At 35.7% G+C, this 18,930-nt stretch overlaps 1 protein-coding gene across 5 annotated transcripts in view; it reads right to left on the bottom strand.

Annotated features, from left to right (window-relative positions):
* CEP128 (centrosomal protein 128) overlaps positions 1–18,930 on the bottom strand; it is a 632,097-nt gene that overhangs the window by 11,806 nt on the left and 601,361 nt on the right. For all 5 annotated transcript variants that reach the window (XM_037832153.1, XM_037832154.1, XM_037832157.1 and 2 more), the window contains one exon: positions 6,202–6,310. In XM_037832153.1, coding sequence (XP_037688081.1) covers positions 6,202–6,310 — 109 coding nt within the window. The remainder of the gene's footprint in view (positions 1–6,201; positions 6,311–18,930) is intronic.

Genomic DNA, 18,930 nt, shown 5'->3' with positions numbered 1-18,930 from the left:
GATCTGAAATCTAGATTTATTGTTTTTTCCTCTATCTCTTAACTCTCTTCTGAGCTCCAGATGCCTAAATCCAACTGCCTATATGAAATTTTCCCTCTTGACTTCTACTTGTTTAAATATGCCCCTCCTTTAGTCCTTTAATCTTAGAAAATGATAAAACCATCTGCCCAGTTTCTCAAACCTTTGTTCCTCTCTTCCTTCATGCTGCCTGCTCCACTTATCCAACATAATAGCAAGTTCTGAAGATTCTACTTCCCAAACTCAGGACCTGAGCTCTTCTGCTTCTCACTATCTCTATTACCACCACCCAGCCCAAGCCACTATTTTCTCTTTCTGTCTTCATTCTTGCCCCCTTATGATCCCTTTTCTGTAACACAACTGGAATTATCTTTCTAAGAGATAAATCAGGTTACTTATTGCATATTCCCCCACGCTCACACATATATTGCTTCCCAATGAATTTAGAATGAAATCCAAACATCAGACTGTGGTTGAAAAGACTCCATCTAGACCTCATCTCCTACCACTCTCTCCCTCCCTCACTTACTCGGGCCTCAGTGGGCACACCCTCTCTCTAGCAGACCAAGTCCCTTTCCTCTCTGGGGTCTTCCCACTTACTGATCCCTCTATCAGGAAGACTCTTTTTCCCAGTTCTAGTTGGGCTGGTTCTTCTTGCCATCTGGGTTTCAGTCCAACAGTAACTTCCTCAGAGAGACAGCCCTAATCTCCGGCCTAAAGTAGTGGCCCTGTTCCAGGTTCTCCATCATTTCACCTCTATAGTACCTACCAACATTTCAAATTAGTTCATTGACTTGTTTGCTTGTTTTATACCTTACTTGTTTAATAGCTGTTTCCTTCATGAGACAAGGTGACTTCATCTGTCTTGTTCAATACTGTATCCCCAGACTCTCAAGCAGAGTCTTGTATATAGACTCTTAGTAAATTTGGTTGAACAAATGAATATATACAGGGATTTTTAAGAGGTAGTCAATTGGGAAATTTCTAGTTGCTTTCTAGGGAATACCTTGTCAAATATCAATAATCAGAACTCAATTATTTTTAAATACCTGGCACTTAATTGGTTAGTGAAAATTACTGAAACACAGTCTCATAAAATGAGTCTATTAAATGAGAGACATAGAAAGGTTGTGTGTTCATGGAAAAAATAAGTCCTTTAAAGGACAAGAAACTATTTTCTTACCTTATCAGTATCCCAACAATTTAATTGCTATAAATCTTCAGGATTTTTTCTTACAAGTCAGAGGACAGACTACAGATGTGTCTATTCATAGTTAGCTGGATGGACAATAAGTATAATACAGAAGTGAAAATAGCGTGCTATTCTTTCTGTGGATAAGTAATTTTTCATCTGAGGAAATTACACTGCCACTAAAGGCACCTCAAAATGCAAACTGAGAATACTAACTTTTGTTTTCTTTTTATAGCAATGCAAACTGAGGTAAGGAAGTGAAATAATATTTAAGTGACTTTATGTTGATTTGCTTTTTAAAGAAAATCCAGCTAAACTAATCCATAAGATTCACTTGCCAAACTCCTTTGTAATCCTCAGATAACATTTTTCCTTTTCTTTCAATAAACTTTATTTTTTTAGAACTGTTTCAGATTTACTGAAAAATTGTACTTTGCATCTATTTTTAAAATATAGTTTAGAGACACCAAGTTGACAAACAAGCATTTGGGTCTCAGAGGACTCAAGATTTTTAGAAGTCATCAGGTTACTACAGATTTCACTCAGGTCCAGTCTGGTCCAGGCCCCATGAGTGAAGGCCCTGTCTTGGACTTGTGCTCCTTTAGCCTAAAAGGAGCTTTACATGGAGACCAGTGGTCAGTTGCAACTTATTAAAAGTAAAAATGACAGTTTCAAAAGCTGACATTATGAGTCTCTCTTACTAAGCCCCCACTCTCTACAGGCTAAAGGTAATGGAATCCAAGTCTTCTAAAAGAGTGTCCTGAATCACAGCCAGAACTTCCAGTCAGCCAGGATAAATTTGGTAGTGATTATGGCTCTAAATAATGGATTTCTGTGTTCCTATTTCCAATGGTAATATAAACTTACAATTTATACATTTCTTCTCTCCTTCCTGGCAGAAGGAATCTACCTTTTCTTGAATTGACCTGAACTACACAAACCTGACATAAATTTCTACTTAAAATAAACTTTCATTAATGCTGGATCATTTCAGAGACCACAAATTATGCAGTATTTTCCCATTTCCTTTGTTTTTTCCATGGCCAGTGGTTTTATGCTTTAGTTTTGTCACAGTTTGACATGGCACCTAACTCAGCAGAATGAATGCCTTAGCATCTACAGCTTAGACAGAAGGGCCTCATAATCCCTACTAAAGTAGGAAAGGGCCTGTTCTTGGGCTCAGAAATTCATGTCTGCCTAAGGACCTATGGTTCTCTTGGACCCATGTCTCTTTGAACCATACAGGTCCTAATTGTCTTACACTCTAAATCTCAGTTTTATGTCTGCTAAGAAGTTAACAAAATTGGAAACTTGCTATTCAGACATAAAAGCTGGGGTTTGCTCAGTAGCACTTTACTTACAATATATACATGCATATCAAGTAGTTATAAAGTCAAAGGATTATAATGGAAAAACGGGAATCTCTTGCTCCATCCCTCCCAATACCACAGTTCTGCTTCTCAACTCTTTTAGCAATAATTTCTCTATTTTAATTTTTCTAAAAAATGACTATATTGCTATTTTCAGTTTTAGACATTATCCATACCCACCCACTTTCCAATATAGTTACACCTTAACTTTTAGCTATGTCAAAGTAAGCATATATATTGTAATGACTGTAAATATGGCTCACACAAACCTAATAGGTATAATATGATGAGGTTTCCTTTCTTATTGCTTTTTTTTTCCCCTTGGAGTTAAGTGGCCCATGTTTTGTTTTGTTTTGATCTGCTCTTTCTCTGTGACGGTCCTTAATTGTTTCTAATTGTTCAATCAGATCTGCCATGTGACTATTAGTAGCAGTTTCTAAGTGTTCAGCTGTATCAGGGAGTCTATCAGCTTTCCTTGATTTTCCCAAACATTTACCCTGATGGGCCTTTTCCTTTCTTCCTTCAATATGGGAAAACTGCAGAACATGAGGGTCCAGATTAAAAGGGCCAACCCAACAAATAGCTAGAAGAATGAATGAAACAATATCTGCACCAAGGCATATCATCCCAACACTCACTGGGGTGAAGGAGAAGATCCTAAAAGTTGCCAGAGTGAAAGGGAGGCAAAGGTGGAGATCACTTCAAAAGTGAGAGTCAAAAATGACATAAACCTCTGCAATGGCAGCACTGCATTTGGAAGACAGTTGTGGAATGGCTTCAGAAAGAAAATCATTTTCAACCCTGGAAGTTTATAGCCAGCTAAACTCTTAAGGATGAGTAGAAGAAATCTATTTTCAGTAAGATAAAGAAAACATTTATTCCCCTTTCTTTGATGTTCTCCTGCAAAAGAAAAGAGTAAAACAAGAAAGAAGAGAGAATTTGGAAACCATGGGAACCAATATAGAAGGATGATGAAGAAAATCTCAGGATGACAGCTGTACTTGCGGGGGTGCCCTTTGAATCTGGACACCCCTGGCCTCCTGTTCTGTGTGTGTGTGTGTGTGTGTGTGTGTGTTTAATTCTCTGGTTCTAAAACCCTTATTAATCTAGTATTGTCCCTCTTGAATTGATCTTCTGAATCTTTTCTTTCCTATTGTCTAATTCTTTCAATTTTTCTTTTGCTTTCTTTGTCATTTCCTTAACTTTGTTTTTCACCCCTCAATTTTTTTTACTCTCTGGCACTTATATTTTTAAGTTATGAGACCTCTTATCTTCTGTTCCTGTTTCACAGAATCTTGCTTTTATTTTAACAGATGGATATCTTCTATCTTTCTGAAGACATTAATTATATTTTTTAAAGTCTTCTTCTGTTCCCTGCATTTACCATACTTTTTGTTTTCCTCTTTGTTGGTCTTGATATCTCCCCTTTAAATTTTGGAGGTACAAAGAGAGATTAAAGAGAATTTATAGAACAATTTCTATAATTAAGCTGAAATATTTTGTGCTAGAGAAATAGTCAGTTGGGGTGATCTTAATTTTCCCTACTTCTACCTATTATATCACATTATGAAAAAGGTATAGAAAATTCAAGTTTCATCAGAAAAGCAAATAAGAATAAATGTGATTTTTAAAAATAAGTTTAATTCAATCACTTAAAAATAATTAACAAGAAGGCAACTGTGATTAAAATTAAAAAGCTATTCTTGAAATCATGGAGGTAAGATTGGGAGGAAAATCATAAAACAAACCTGGGAAAAAGAATAGTAAAATATAAGGATATTAATAAGGGTGTTTCTTTAAATTAATAAAGAATTTTATTTTTTAAGCTGCATTTTCCTGTCATGTTTTAATATAAATTATAATAACTATTTTCTTATTCAAATGATGTTCTCAGTTTTTTTTTCCTATTCTCATTTTACTTTATTTCCTTTTGAGCCAGTGGATTTATATAGGAAACTTATGACTGCCTATGAAGAATATATTTTAATTAGAGAAATGACCACAGCTGGTCTTGAAATGCTACTGAGTAGAAAGCTGAATACAGTTTCTTTCATAGCCTTTCATATTGAATAAAATTCCAAAAATTTGATGCTGTCCCCCTATGTCTTCTAACTGCTTCTTTCCACTTGGCTTTCTAGGGAGTGTTAGGAAAGTTATACTGACAAAACTAAGTAGCAATCAAACAATGAGCTCTATACTGATACCATTGTGCTGTTTATCTCCAGGGACCTTGAATGTCTTAATGGATGGGACCCTCTGACATTTGATGCTGCAAAGACCCCCGTATCTCTCCCAAGTATGTTTATTTATATCCAGTAGACCTGGGGAAATTTTTCCACTGCTTAATATGAATGATAAAAAGTTTGGTCTATATGTATATCAGATTCTAAGGTACCATAACCAACTTGAGATATGATCCATATTGAAGGGCAGCTGCCAGCTTAGAATAGCAGAGGGGATATGCATATACAAAATCACTGGTAAAATGACTAGGACAGGAAAGAGAAAATACTTAGCTTTTGGAGTAAAATAATCATGATATAATGAAAATCAAACCATTTATCAGAAACTGGTAATTATTTGTTGAGTGAATCCATGAATATAAATTAGCAAAATTGAGAGTTATCACCTTTGGACTTCGCCAACTTTCTTGAGACTTATTTTGGTGCTTCATTTTATAGAAACCTAGTATTTTAAATGGCAGAATTATCAGATTTAATATACAAACCTCCAGTTTCATGGTAAACTGAAGGGCTAAATAACTATCCAAATAAGAATCCATTAAATAACATTTGAGTCCCAATGGTTTGCATAAAAGTGTACTTAAAAAACTCTAATATTAACTGAGCACTTACTATGTGCCAGTACTAAGTTGCTGAGGAAACAATGGTGAACAAACAGACGTGTTTCTGTCCTCACTGAGTTTACTCTTTGGTGGAGAAAAGAATCATTACACAAAATGTTGTACAAGTAACAATAATTCTGTAATTATTATGAGAATGGCTTTAAAGGAAAACTGTATCACATTGTGGGAGTTCATAACAGAGACCACATTTGAAACTGTAAGTTTCTAAAGTCTGAAACCTGAAGAACAAATATAGCAGGGGAAGATGAGGAGTGTATGGTAGGGAATGGCATGAAGGGGAAATGAACTTGTCAACATTTTATCAACATTTACAGAATATTCACAGGGTGAAATCTAGCAGGTAAAATATTAGTATCCTTATTCTTTCCAAAAATTAGGTATTCCTGAACAGTTCTATGTGAAGATTTTTAACTTTTTGATGATTTTTTTTTTGTTGTTATAATACTGCCTAACTTCCCATGCACAGTTACTAGTGATCTCAAAACAATAATAAACACATTGCTAAAGATTTTCACTGTGGATGATTCATTTTAAGCTCCTCTGAGAAGTGTAAGGTCTAAAAAGAAGGTTCCAGGCACTCTTTAGTAAATTGGAGAACATTATAAATTTACCTGGGGGACATTATTTACATGATACATAGTGAAAATTTTCACAGACTTTTAATACAATTATGTACTGGCCTTACATATTATTCTTGCTATAAATTGCATTTTCTTAAATCCAATTAAAAACTGGTATATGATTCCATTACTTACAGTTCAAGTGAGAAAATCGTGGACTAGACAGAAAGTTACTGTGATCCTGCCAGGAGGATGAATGGCTTAACCCATGAGCATAGGAATCTTCAGCAATGATTCCATCATCCTAAGGGAGACAGCATGGCACTTCAGTTCAATGATTACAAAATCTAAGGGCCAGAATTCATTTAAATATACTGAAGCTGAAATTGGACCTTAATACACAAGCTATGCCATATATGTATAATGTAATATAATTACAACCTTTGTAAAAACAAAAATATGTGCATGTTAAAGAAAATACGCAAAGGAAGGAGGAGAAGGAAATCACCCGCAGACAAAGCAGCATGACATATTTCTTTCCAGTCTTTTTTCCTTTTAAATGGTTAGAACACTTTGCATTCTTTATTTATTTACATTAACACTATAAGCATTTTTGAAATCATTATATTATCCTAACCTTAAGCTTAAGGGCTACTTATGTACTATCTAGTGGATATACAATGATTTACTCAGCCATTACTTTTACTGAGCATTTAGGTGGTTTCCAATATTTTACTCCTATAAATAACACTTGGAGAAATATTATTAAATATGGAAATATCTTTTCCATATTTAGGACTATTCCTAATGACAAATTCCTAAAAGTGGAAATACTGGGTCAGTAAAAACAACTTAATGTTTTTAAATACATTTAACTAGACTACTTTCCATAACGAATATACTAATCCTCTTACTCATTCAACAAACATTTAACACATAAACAAAAATGAACATGGGAAAGATCCCTCTCCTCAAAGATTGTCTGAATATGTCTAAGATTCCCCAAATCTTAGATAAAAATGGGAATTCTTACATTAAATATTTTTATTAATTGAATACATTGAAAATAGGTGATTTGATATATTTTCCTTTAACAGAAAAATTGCAATTTTTTTTCCTCATGAATATTTTCTAATTATTGACTACACTTCTTTTTTTTTCTTTATTTCACTCACTCATGCATTCATTTAACAATAATTCATTGGGCACTTACTATGTATTAGGTAAAGAGCAAACAAGACCGTGGGGTATATAGTGGTGAATAAACCCTGCCTTCAAGAAACTTCTGGACTTGCACATGAGAAAGACCGTAAACAAATAAACCATACAAAACAAAATATAAGTGAAAACTATGATGAGTGCTATAAAGAAGAACAAGAAATAATGGGAAGAACCAAATTTAGATTTGGGGCCCAGAGAAGGCCCCTTTGAGAAGTGATATTGAAGCCAAGATTTGATCTTGTTTTACGAACGAGTATGAATCAACGACACAGCCAGGTGAAAATTTATTTGGAGGGACGTGGGGAGAAGGGGAAGGTGTTAGGGAATGATGCTCCAGAGTCCTGTGAGAGGCTGAGGTGAGAAAGAGTTTGGTGTGTATGATTTGAAGAACTGATTCATTCTCTTTGGGTATATACATATAAGTGGGATTGCTGTCATATAGTAATTCTATATTTAACTTTTTGAGGAACTGCCATATTGCTTTCTATGGTGGCTAAACCATTTTACATTTCCACTAACAATGCCAAACAGTTCCAATTTCTCCACATGCTCTCCAACACTTGCTATTTTCCAGTTTTTAAATAATAGTTGTCCTTGTAGGTGTGAAGGGGTATCTCACTGCAGTTTTGATTTGCATTTCCCTAGTGGATAATGACATTAAGCATCTTTTCATGTGTTTATTGGCCATTTGTATATCTCCTTTGGAGAGATGCCTAATCAAGTCTTTTGCCCATTTTTATTGGATTGTCTTTTTTATTGTTGCATTGTAAAATTTTATATAATCATAATATAAAGCCCTTATTCAGTATCTGATTTGAAACTATTTTCTCTCATTTTAGAGGTTGTCTTTTCACTTTCTTAAAAATTTCCTTCAGTGCACAATAGTTTTTAATTTTGATGAAATCAAATTATTGTGTTTTTTTTGTTGCTCATGCTTTTGGTGTCATGTCTAAGAATCCATTGCCAAATCCCAGGTCATGAAGATTTGCTCCTATGTTATCTTCTAAGAGTTTTATAGTGTTAGCTCTTACATTTGTGACCTTGATGCATTTTGAGCTGATTTTTGTATATGGTGTGAGGTAGGGTCTAACTTCATTCTTTTGCATATGGATATCAAGTTTTCCCAGCACCTTTTATTAAAGAGATTGTTTTCTCCCCACTGTACATACTTAGAACCCTTGCTAACAATCAATTGGCCACAGAGGTGTGGGTCTATTTCTGGATTTTCAATTCTGTTCCATTGATCTACTTTATCTTTAGGCCAATACCACACTGTTCTGATGACTGTTGTTTCACAGTATAATTTGAAATTGGAAAGTGTGAGTCCTCCAACCTTGTTCTTTTTCAAGATTGTTTTGGCCATTCAGGGCCCCAGGTAGTTTCATATGAATTTGAAGATCAGTTTTTCCATTTGTATAAAAAGGCTGCTAGACTTTTGATAGGGATTGCAGTGAATTTGCATATCGATTTGGGTAATATTGACATTAAAAATATTAACTCTCTAAATACATGAACATGGGATGTCTTCCAATTTATTTAAGTCTTCTTTAGTTTCTTTTGACAATGTTTTGTAAGTTTCAGTACACAAGTCTTTTGTATCCTTGGTTAAATTTATTCCTAGATGTTTTATTCTTTTAGATGCTATCATAAATGGAATTATTTATTTAATTTCCTCTTTGGATTGTTAATTGCTAGTCTTATAAGAGCAAATTGTGTTTTTGTGTGTTAATCTTGTACCCTGACATATTGCTGAAATCATGTATCAGCTAATAAGTTTTCTTGTGGATTCTTTTCAATTTTCTATATATAAATTCATGGTGTCTGCAAATAGAGATAGTTTTACTTCTCCCTTTCTCATTTGGAAACCTTTATTTCTTTTTCTTGCCTAATTCCTCTGATAAGAACATCTAGTAGAATATTGATTAGAAGTGGAGAAAAGCAGGCATCTTTGTCAAGTTCCTTATCTTAGGGCAAAAGTTTTAAAATTTTCACCATTCATTATGGTGTTGGCTGTGGGTTTTCCATAAATGGCCTTTATCATGTTCAGAAAGTTCCCTTCTATTGCTACTTATATGAGGGGTTTTACCAAGAAAGGGTGCTGGATTTTGTTGAATGCTTTTTCTGCATCTTTTGAGATAATTAAATTATGGGTTTTAAGAAGTATTATGGCATGCTTTGATTTACATTTTTCAAAGATCATTCTGACCTCTGTGTGAACAGATTGCAGGGGAGCAACTATGAAAGGGAGAACACCAGTTAAAAGATTTAATTGCAAATAATTGGGGCCAAGAGATAGGAAGGGATCAACTAATGTCACCAAAGGTTCTAAACAAAACAGATTCCTCAAATCATGGCTCCCTTATACAGTAAGGCCTCATGTAACATGGCTATATGACGAATTAGTTGTCCTTCTCCAAAAGTGCTGGTTTATAGTTTATTTCCTTTTTACATATGTATGTATGTAAATGAAAAAGGCCAAAAGGAAAAAATATATATATATATATTTTAGAAATGTTCCTTTTATTCTATGCTAAAGACATGGCATAATCCTCTGACCATTAGACTTCATGTACCAAAAAGGAGTTTATGTCTATTTAAGATAAGGCCCACTGGTTTTATCCAAGTGACTTTCAGTTCTTACTAACTCTGGGGATTTCATAAGAAACTGGAAGCTATTTACTGTAGTATCTCTGGAAAGGAAAGAATATACATTGTGTCCTGAGTATATTCCAACAGCTGCTTTAGAATGAGCTGACATGGGGAAACCAGAGGCAGATGAACTAGATATTACTGAAATTCAGATGGGAAACACAAAAGGGCTGGGTGGAGTTGGAAGGTACATCGATGGAAAGGAGAGTTATAATTTGAACCACTGCTAGAAAGCTTCCATTTAATCATGGTTTTTATGTGAAGTATGAAAGAAAAAAGCAAGATGAACAGTTTCAAGTAAAAAGATGTTTTGATGATCATGGGCCAATAAGAGAAGGGAAAAAACAAGGGAAAGCAAATGCTTTGCTTTCTCCCACTGACACCTGGACTGAGAGAGACACTGAACAGAGGTGTAAAGCTGTTGTTTTGGGCTTCTTGCTGGAACAGATTTGTAATGATGGCCTCAAAATATGCCTACCAACGGAGGGATAAAATACACAGAGATATTAAAATCCCAATTCTTCCTAAAAGGTATGGTCTTGAATTTCTAAAACAAAATTGACTGGGATCAAGGGGTAGGTTATACCTTATCTGTTTTTAGAAAAAGAACAATTTATATTTTCAATTATAAAACCAACTTCTTGGCACATGACCATGAAAATATGGCACTGACTTTCATTCTAAGCAAATCTGGAAAATACAAGAAAAACATTAAGAAGAAAATAAATAATTAAACTAAGAAAAAATCTCTACTAGCCTAAATTAAGGGTGCATACAAATAAATGTATTTTTACACTGAGATCACCATCTGCTGAAGGATTTCCTAATATTTTAAAAATTAACATTACATATGGGAATTCTATGGTTATGGATATACATAGTTTATTTATTAATCTCCTATTGCTTGATATTTAAGGTAGATATCAGTTCTATAAATAATCTTTTGACAAATATCTTGGAGCATAAAGTTTTGTCCGTATTTTCAGCTTATTTATGTAAGATAGTGTGCCAGTTTGGATATATTATATTCCCCAAAAGCCATGTTCTTTAATTTAATCTTGTGAGGGCAGACATTAATCATTTGATTGAGTGTTTCCATGGAGATGTGATTTAATCAACTGTGCATGAGGCCTTTGATTAAATTATCTCCACAGAGATGCAGGCCCCACCCATTCATGGTGGGTCTTAATTAAATCACTGGAGTCCAATAAGAAAGACTTCTGGAGAGATGTTTGCTGACATTTATGAGATGCTAGCCCAGAGTTTGCTCTGGAGAAGTTAAGTGAGGAAAATAACGCCCCAAGAGCAGCTGAGACTGACTTTTGGAGAGATGTTTGCTGATGCTTTGAGATGCCTGGAGATGTCTGGAGATGCTAGCCCAGAGTCTGCTCTGGAGAAGCTAAGAGGGACAAGCCCAGAGACATTTTGGAGAAAGCCATTTGAAAACCAGAACCCAGGAAAAAATGATAGGCAGACACCAGCCACATCCCTTCCCAGTTGACAGAGGTTTTCTGGAGACCATCGGCCATTCTTCAGTGAAGGTATCCTCTTGTTGATGCCTTAGTTTGGATACTTTTATGGCCTTAGGACTACAGATTTGTAACCAAATAAACCCTTTATAAAAGCCAGTCCATTTCTAGTATTTTGCATAATGGCAGCATTAGCAAACCAGAACATATAGATTCCTAGAAGTTACTGGGTAACACATTTTAAGGGTTTTAATTTATATTCATTTCATCTAAGTTGTCAAATACTGGCAGGAGTTGTTCATAATATTCCCTTATTACCCTTTTACTGTATGTAGGATATCTAGTAATGCCTTTCTTCATTCCTAATATCAACCATTTGTTTCTCCTCGTTTTTTCTTGATCAGTCTGGCTAGAAGTTTTTAAATTGTGTTGATCTTTTCAAAGAACCCTGTTTTGAATTCATTGATTTTCTCTATTTTTCTGCTTTCTATTTCATTGATTTCTGCTCTTATCTTTATTATTTCCTTCCTTTTGCTTACTTTGGGTTTAATTTGGTCTTTGTTTCCTAATGTCTTAAGGTGAAGCTTTGATGATTGAATTGAGACCTTTCTTCTTTTGTAATGTAGGGACATAATGTTAAAAATGTCCCTCTGAGCAGGTTAGGTTAGCCCCACAATTTTTAAAAATTTATTTTGAAATAATTTCAAACTTACAGGATAGTTACAAAACTAATACAAATCCCATACAGAGAACTCCAACATACCCCCCACTCCCCACCCCGTTCTGGTTTCTAAAGCTTCTCTGAGGAAAAGGCTGATGGCATCTGGAACACCTCTGTCAGCTGGAAAGGCACATGACTGGTGTCTGCTGTCCTTTGCTCCTGGGTTGCATTGCTTTCAGCTTCTTATTCCAGTGGCTTTCTCCTTAAGCACTGGTGGGTTCTCACATAGCTTCTCCTGGGCAAACTCTGGGTTTCATCTCTTAGCATCTCCAAACATCTGGGTTTGAGATGGATCTGGGAATTTTCTCTGTAAGTGTCTCTCTTAAGGACTCCAGTAAACTAATCAAGACCCACGCTGAATGGGTGGAGTCACATCTCCATGGAAATAATCTAATCATAGGGTCCCACCCACAATTGGGTGGGTCACATCTCCAGGGAAACAACCTAATCAAAAGACCCCACCCACAATAGGTGTGTCCCCACAAGATTGCATTGAAGAACATGGCTTTTTATGGGGAACATAACAGATTCAAACCAACACACACACCCCTAACCAGATCCACCGACTTTTAATGCTTTGCCATATTTGCCATATCAGTCTATCAATCCATCCATATGTCCATCTACTAACTACCATCCATCCATCTATCTCTCTCTCTCTAGCTTCCAAACATTTAAAAGTAGGTTGCATACATTAGGCTCCTTGAACACATCTATGTGCATTTCCTAAGAGCAAAGATATTCATTTATTTAACCACCCTAAGTAAAGTTATCAAGTTAAAGAAATATAACATTGATACAAAGCTTACAGTTGCTTTTAGTTTCCATGTTGCTAAAGCAAATGCCATGCAATGGATTGGCTTGAACAACAGGAATGCATGGGCTGATGATTTTGAAGCTAGGACAAGTTCATCATCAAAGCAATGCTTTCTCCCAGAAGACTATGGCATTCTGGGGCTGGCTGCCAGTGATCCTTGGTTATTGGCTTTTCTGTCACATGGCAATGCACCTGGCAGCCTCTCCTGGATTCTCCCCTCTCTTCCAGTTTCCATGATGTTCAGCCTCTGGCTACTTTCTCTAGTTTTCTCTCTGTGTGACCTTTCCTATAAGGCCTTCAGCAACAAGATTAAAACTCATCCTGATTCAGCTGGGCCACACCTCAACTGAAGTAACCTCATCAAAAGGTCCTATTTACAAGACACCCACAGGAATGGCTTATGTTTAAGAAAATGTTTTTCTGGGCCGCATAGCTCCAAACCACCACACAATCTATACTCTCAAGTTTTTCATATATCTCAATATGTCCTCTTGGGCATTTTCTCCTCCATTATTAAACACAGTCCAGAATCATGTATAGTCTTTAGTTATTATTACCTCTTTAATCTCTCTCTCTTTAATCAATGAAGCATGCATACAACATGAAACTTCTCATATCAACAATTCACAGGCATACAATTCAGTTGGATTAATCACATTCATAATGTTGTGCTACCCTCACCACCACCAATTACCAGGACTTTCCTATCACTCCAAACAAAAATGCTGCATCCATTATGCATTAACTTCCCCTTCTCCCTCCTTTAACATCCTAAAGATAAAACAAACTTTTTTGGTTTGATACCAACTTAACTTCAGTAGTGTACACACACTATGTTCCCATAGCCCTCTGTTTAAGCAGTTCTTGTCACAAACTACATATTTATGCATTATACGTCCCAAACTATTGATTTATCATTACTTTTTGTACATTTGCATTTTTGATCCAGTAGGAAGTAAAAAGTGGGGTTATAAGCAAAAAATACAATAGTACTGACATTTATATTTACCTATGTCATTATCTTTACCCGAGATCTTTATTTCTTCATGCAACTTTGATCTATTATCTACTGTCCTTTCCTTTTAACTTGCAGAATTCCCTTTTTAGCCTCTCCTGTAGGGCCAGTCTACTGGTGATGGCTCCTTTAATTTTGTTTATCTGGGAATGTCTTAACCTCACCCTCATTTTTTTTTTTTTTTTAACAGTCAGAACACATAGAACATTTATTGGCCAAATTCCATATGCCTCGTCCTCATTTTTGAAAGACAGTTTTGTCAGATACTTGGCTGGCAATTTTCCCTGTCTACACTTTAAATATGTCATCCCACTGCCTTCTTGCCTCCATTGTTTCCAATGAGAAATTGGTACTTAGCCTTATTGAGGTTCCCTTGTACATGGCATGTTGCATTCCTCTTGCAGCATTCAGAATTCTCTCTTTATCTTTGACATTCAACAGTTTAATTATTATATGTCTCAATGTGGGTCTATCTGGGTATATCCTGTTTGGAGTTTATGGAGCTTCTTGGATGTGTATATTCATGTTTTTTTTAACTAATATGAGAAGTTTTCACATATTATTTATTTGAATATTCTTTATGCCCCCTTCTCTTTTTCTTCTTCTGGGACTTCCACAAAGTCTTATACTGATATGCTTGATGGTGTCCCATCAAGCACTGTCCACTTTTCTTTATTGTTTTTTCTTTCTGCTTCTCAAACTGAATAATTTCAATTGTCTTATCTTCAAGTTCACTGATCCATTCTTGTACCAGCTCCAATCTGCTGTTAAGCCCCTTTAGGGAATTTTTATTTCAGTTACTGTGTTGTTCAGCTCTGTTTGGTTCCTTTTCATGATTTCTCTTTATTGAAATTTTGTGTTCATCTCTTTTTTTCCTAATTTCCTTTAGTTCTTTGTCCATGTTTTCCTTTAGCTCTTGGAGCACATTTAGGACCATTTTTATAATGTGTTTGTCTGGTCTTTCAAATATCTGGTTTTCCTGATTAATGACCTTTAATTCTTCATCCTGCTCCTCTGCAAAGCTATCATTTCCTATTTTTTAAATGTTTTATAATCTTTCTTGAAACCTGGACATTTTTAAAAAATTCAGTTTTATTGAGATATATTCACATATCCTACAATCATCTGTGGTATACAATCAGCTGTTCACAGTACCATCATATAGTTCTGCATTCATCACCCCAATCTATTTTTTGAACATTTTCCTTATACCAGAAAAAGTAAAAATAAGAATAAAAAATAAAAGTAAAACAGAACACCCAAATCATCCCCCCCCATCCTACCCTATTTTTTCATTTAGTTTTTGTCCCCGTTTTTCTACTCATCCATCCATACCCTGGATAAAGGGAGTGTGATCCACAATGCTTTCACAATCACACTGTCATCCCTTGTAAGCTACTTTGTTATACAATTGTCTTTAAGAGTCAAGGCCACTGGGTTGCAGTTTGACAGTTTCAGGTATTTACTACTAGCTATTTGAATACATTAAAACCTAAAAAGGGTTATCTATATAGTGCATAAGAGTGCCCACCAAAGTGACCTCCTGACTCCATATGGAATCTCTCAGCCACTGAAACTTTATTTTGTTTCATTTTGCATCCCCCTTTTGGTCAAGAACATGTTTGCAATCCCACTATGTCTGGTTCAGATTCATCCTCGAGATTCATATCCTGTGTTGCCAGGGAGATTTACACCCCTGCAAGTCAGATCCCACATAGAGGGAAGGGCAGTGAGTTCACCTGCCGAGCTGGTTTAGCTAGAGAGAGAGAGGACCACATCTGAGCAACAAAGAGGTACTCAGGGGGAGAATCTTAGACACAATTATAAGCAGAAACCTAGACATTTTGATATTTTAATGTATTATCTCTGAAACTTAGACACTGATGCATATGTTCCTTAAGGTTGCATTCAGCTAGTATTATGACAAAGATTTATTTGAATGCCAGGAACTGACAAAAAAAAAGAAAGGAGGAGAAGGAAGAGGAGGGTGATGATGAGGAGGAGCAAGAGAATGAGGAGGAGGAGAAGGAGGAGGAGGAGGAGAAGAAGAAGAAAATGAAAAAAAAAAAAAAAAAAACCAAAACCAACCTTTCTCAGTTTTTGCAGATTGGCCTTATTTGTGTTCTCTTTCAGAGTTCAGGTGCCCTAGCATTACATTTAGACAATAGCCTAAGGCAAAAGAATAGGGTCCTCCATCATCTTTTCTGCACTTGTAACTTGTCCTGGGCATATATGTAACCCTAGGAATTCCACCATTTTCTCAAATCTGAATGTCCCCTCTTCCCTAGGAAACAGGGCCTCCTCATGGTCCCAGGCACTACACTGTATGTCTCACAGCCAGTAAACTTTTGTCCCAGGCACCTGCTATTTGACTGTCCTCCTACAGTGTGCTGTAGGAGAGTTCTTTGAGCTGCCTTCTACATGCAGAGCAAGTTCTGGGATGGTGAAACTGTGATGAGTGTCTTGTCTTAGTCCTTCAGGCAGCTACCAGACAGACTGCCACAACTATATATGCTCCCAGTGTGGGCACAAGGGTTACTCTGCTCCCTCCAGAACCAGGACCAGGGACCTGCACTGGGACAGTGGGCCAACTCCAGCCAAGCTGGTGACAGGATGGGAGAGGGGCCAACATGGGCACCAGGAGATCCTACTATTTTTAAGTTGCTTTTTTCTTGATTCAGTGCTTGCCCTGTTACTCTAACCCTTTAAATGTTTTCTGGAGTTTTGAGAAAGATGGCTCTCCCAGCTTTTGTTTGTTGCTTTGAGGTTCTGTGGGAGTCCTCCAATTATATATTGATAGCTGTGGAATTTATATATAAGTATATATTGTAAGTTGGCTACAAGCTGAATGCTAATTTCTAAGTCCTACCTTTCTTTTAATCAAAATTTAAGTGTTAAAAGGAAGATTCTTTGAAATTTTAATAATCACAGCTTTTGCATTTTACCGATTCTTATAACCTTAGCACAAGGATCTATTTTTATTGCTGTCAAGACTCAACAAGCTAGTTAGCCAGAATTTTCTGCAAAAATTCCACTGGGTGAAGGGACTTGCATTTTCTAATATTTTCCCTGGGCTTCTTCCACTTCTTTCCTAACCCACATTGTAATTGGTTTCTTAAAAGCTGTTCCAACCTGACTAAATCTCTTTACTAGACTGATCTCTAATGATTAATATTTAATGACATCCACCAAGTATTTTCTTTCAGGAATATTATAAGTTCAAAGTTTACAAGACAAACGATACATTTAATTTTTTTAATTTTAATTTATCCAACCTTTCCTCTGGAGAGAAGGAAAAAACATTAAAACATTTGTGTATTCCTGAATCTGTGGCAGAAATGTTTTCCTGAATTTGTCTCTAGCATAATAATGGACCATTTCTCCATCTCTGTCCCCCTTTTAATTCCCAGTTCTCCATCAGTGCTTGAAAAAGCTTAACCTCTTTCTCAGTAAACTTTATTCCTTTTTCAAAGATCAATCCAGGTGGGCAGTTTACTTAAATTCTGCCCTCCATATCTCAATATGCATGACTGCTATTTTAGATTTTAATGTCTATGAGGGTGAGGGTTTGATTATTTCCATCTTTCTATCTTTCCATCTAATCCTGCAAATATTCCACAACTTAGTAGAGTGGCAGTGGAAGTCAGAAATAAAAATTTGCTATGGTGGAAGTCAGGAGATGGAGACTCTCACTCTCACATTTTATTTTTTCATGTAAAAAAATGAGAGGGCTAGACCAATCATCTCTAAGTCCTCTCAGCATTAACATTTTATGATTCTAATCTATCCAAACAGGACCACTGAGCAAACAGTAATTCTAAATGTGCAAAATATCTTTACCACAGGAAATCTAAATTTACACAATACACAAATCCAAAGCAACACTCATCTACCAGATGAATAGACTCATGAAAGGACTGTGATAGATCAGGCCACTTGAAGCTCTTTGTGTAGATTTTCTAATAGTAATGATAGATTTGTGCTTACGCAATTGATATTTTATTGCATACCATTTTTAGTCCTAGCAAATCACTCAGGGAAAAAAGATTCTTCTCAGCTTTTTTCCCAACTCAGATTTGACTGCACATGACTACAATCCATTTTCAGATACCAAATCTGCTCACAGTGGATAAAAATGTGCCATCAATAAAGATACACAAAAGAACGTGCCATGACTTAAAAAAACTGAAGGCAGAGATGCCAAGATGTTCTAATTATGGTAGCCTTTTTGGAATAAGTGCTTATTTTCTTACATGACTATCTAAAAGGGAAAAATGATCATTTGGATGAATATGTTACAACATAGGTATTAAAAAGTACTGAAAAATTTAATTGGTATCTCTTATGATTTTAGTACCTAGAATTTTGAATAAGATGATTATAAATGTTATAATGTGAATCCTTGTCAAAACCTGTTGAAAACCAGAGTAAATTATGTCCAACTTTTCAAATCTTAGCATTGAATCTTTTTCCTAGACATGCTAACCACACACACACACATATATTAGAGAGATACACTAGAAATCATGTAATTATTATATTATGTATGTGTTCACTTCAGCAGAACTTAGAATAAAATTGGAACAATACACAAAAGATTAGCATGTCCCCTTAATATAGTATTGTGAAACATGTTGTGATTGCTTCTATTTCTTGAATCCCACCACAGAGGGCTGGTCTTGGGGTATTTTCATTTGTCACATGCAATCTTTTATTATGATTATTTCTGTACATGACCCTATTTATGTATTAGACCCTAAGGTCCTCGAAAGTAGACATTGTGGCTCAATAATAGTTAACATTCATTGAGTGTTTATTATGTGCCAGGTATGTGTACTAACACAACCTTCACTATAACCAGAGACAGGAACTTAGTATCCCCATTTTACAATGTGTAAATTAAGCCCTGAAGGGGTTAAATTATCTTTCCAAATAGCACAGCTAGTAAGTGCAAATCTGGGATTCAAACTAAGGCAGTCTGAATCTAGTGCCCAAACTCTTACCTATTAAGCATTCTGCTTATTCATTCACG

The sequence above is a fragment of the Choloepus didactylus genome, chromosome 4 (genome assembly GCF_015220235.1).
Source record: "Choloepus didactylus isolate mChoDid1 chromosome 4, mChoDid1.pri, whole genome shotgun sequence".
Classification (NCBI taxonomy): Eukaryota; Metazoa; Chordata; class Mammalia; order Pilosa; family Megalonychidae; genus Choloepus; species Choloepus didactylus.
This window is presented reverse-complemented; position numbering and strand designations above follow the sequence as displayed.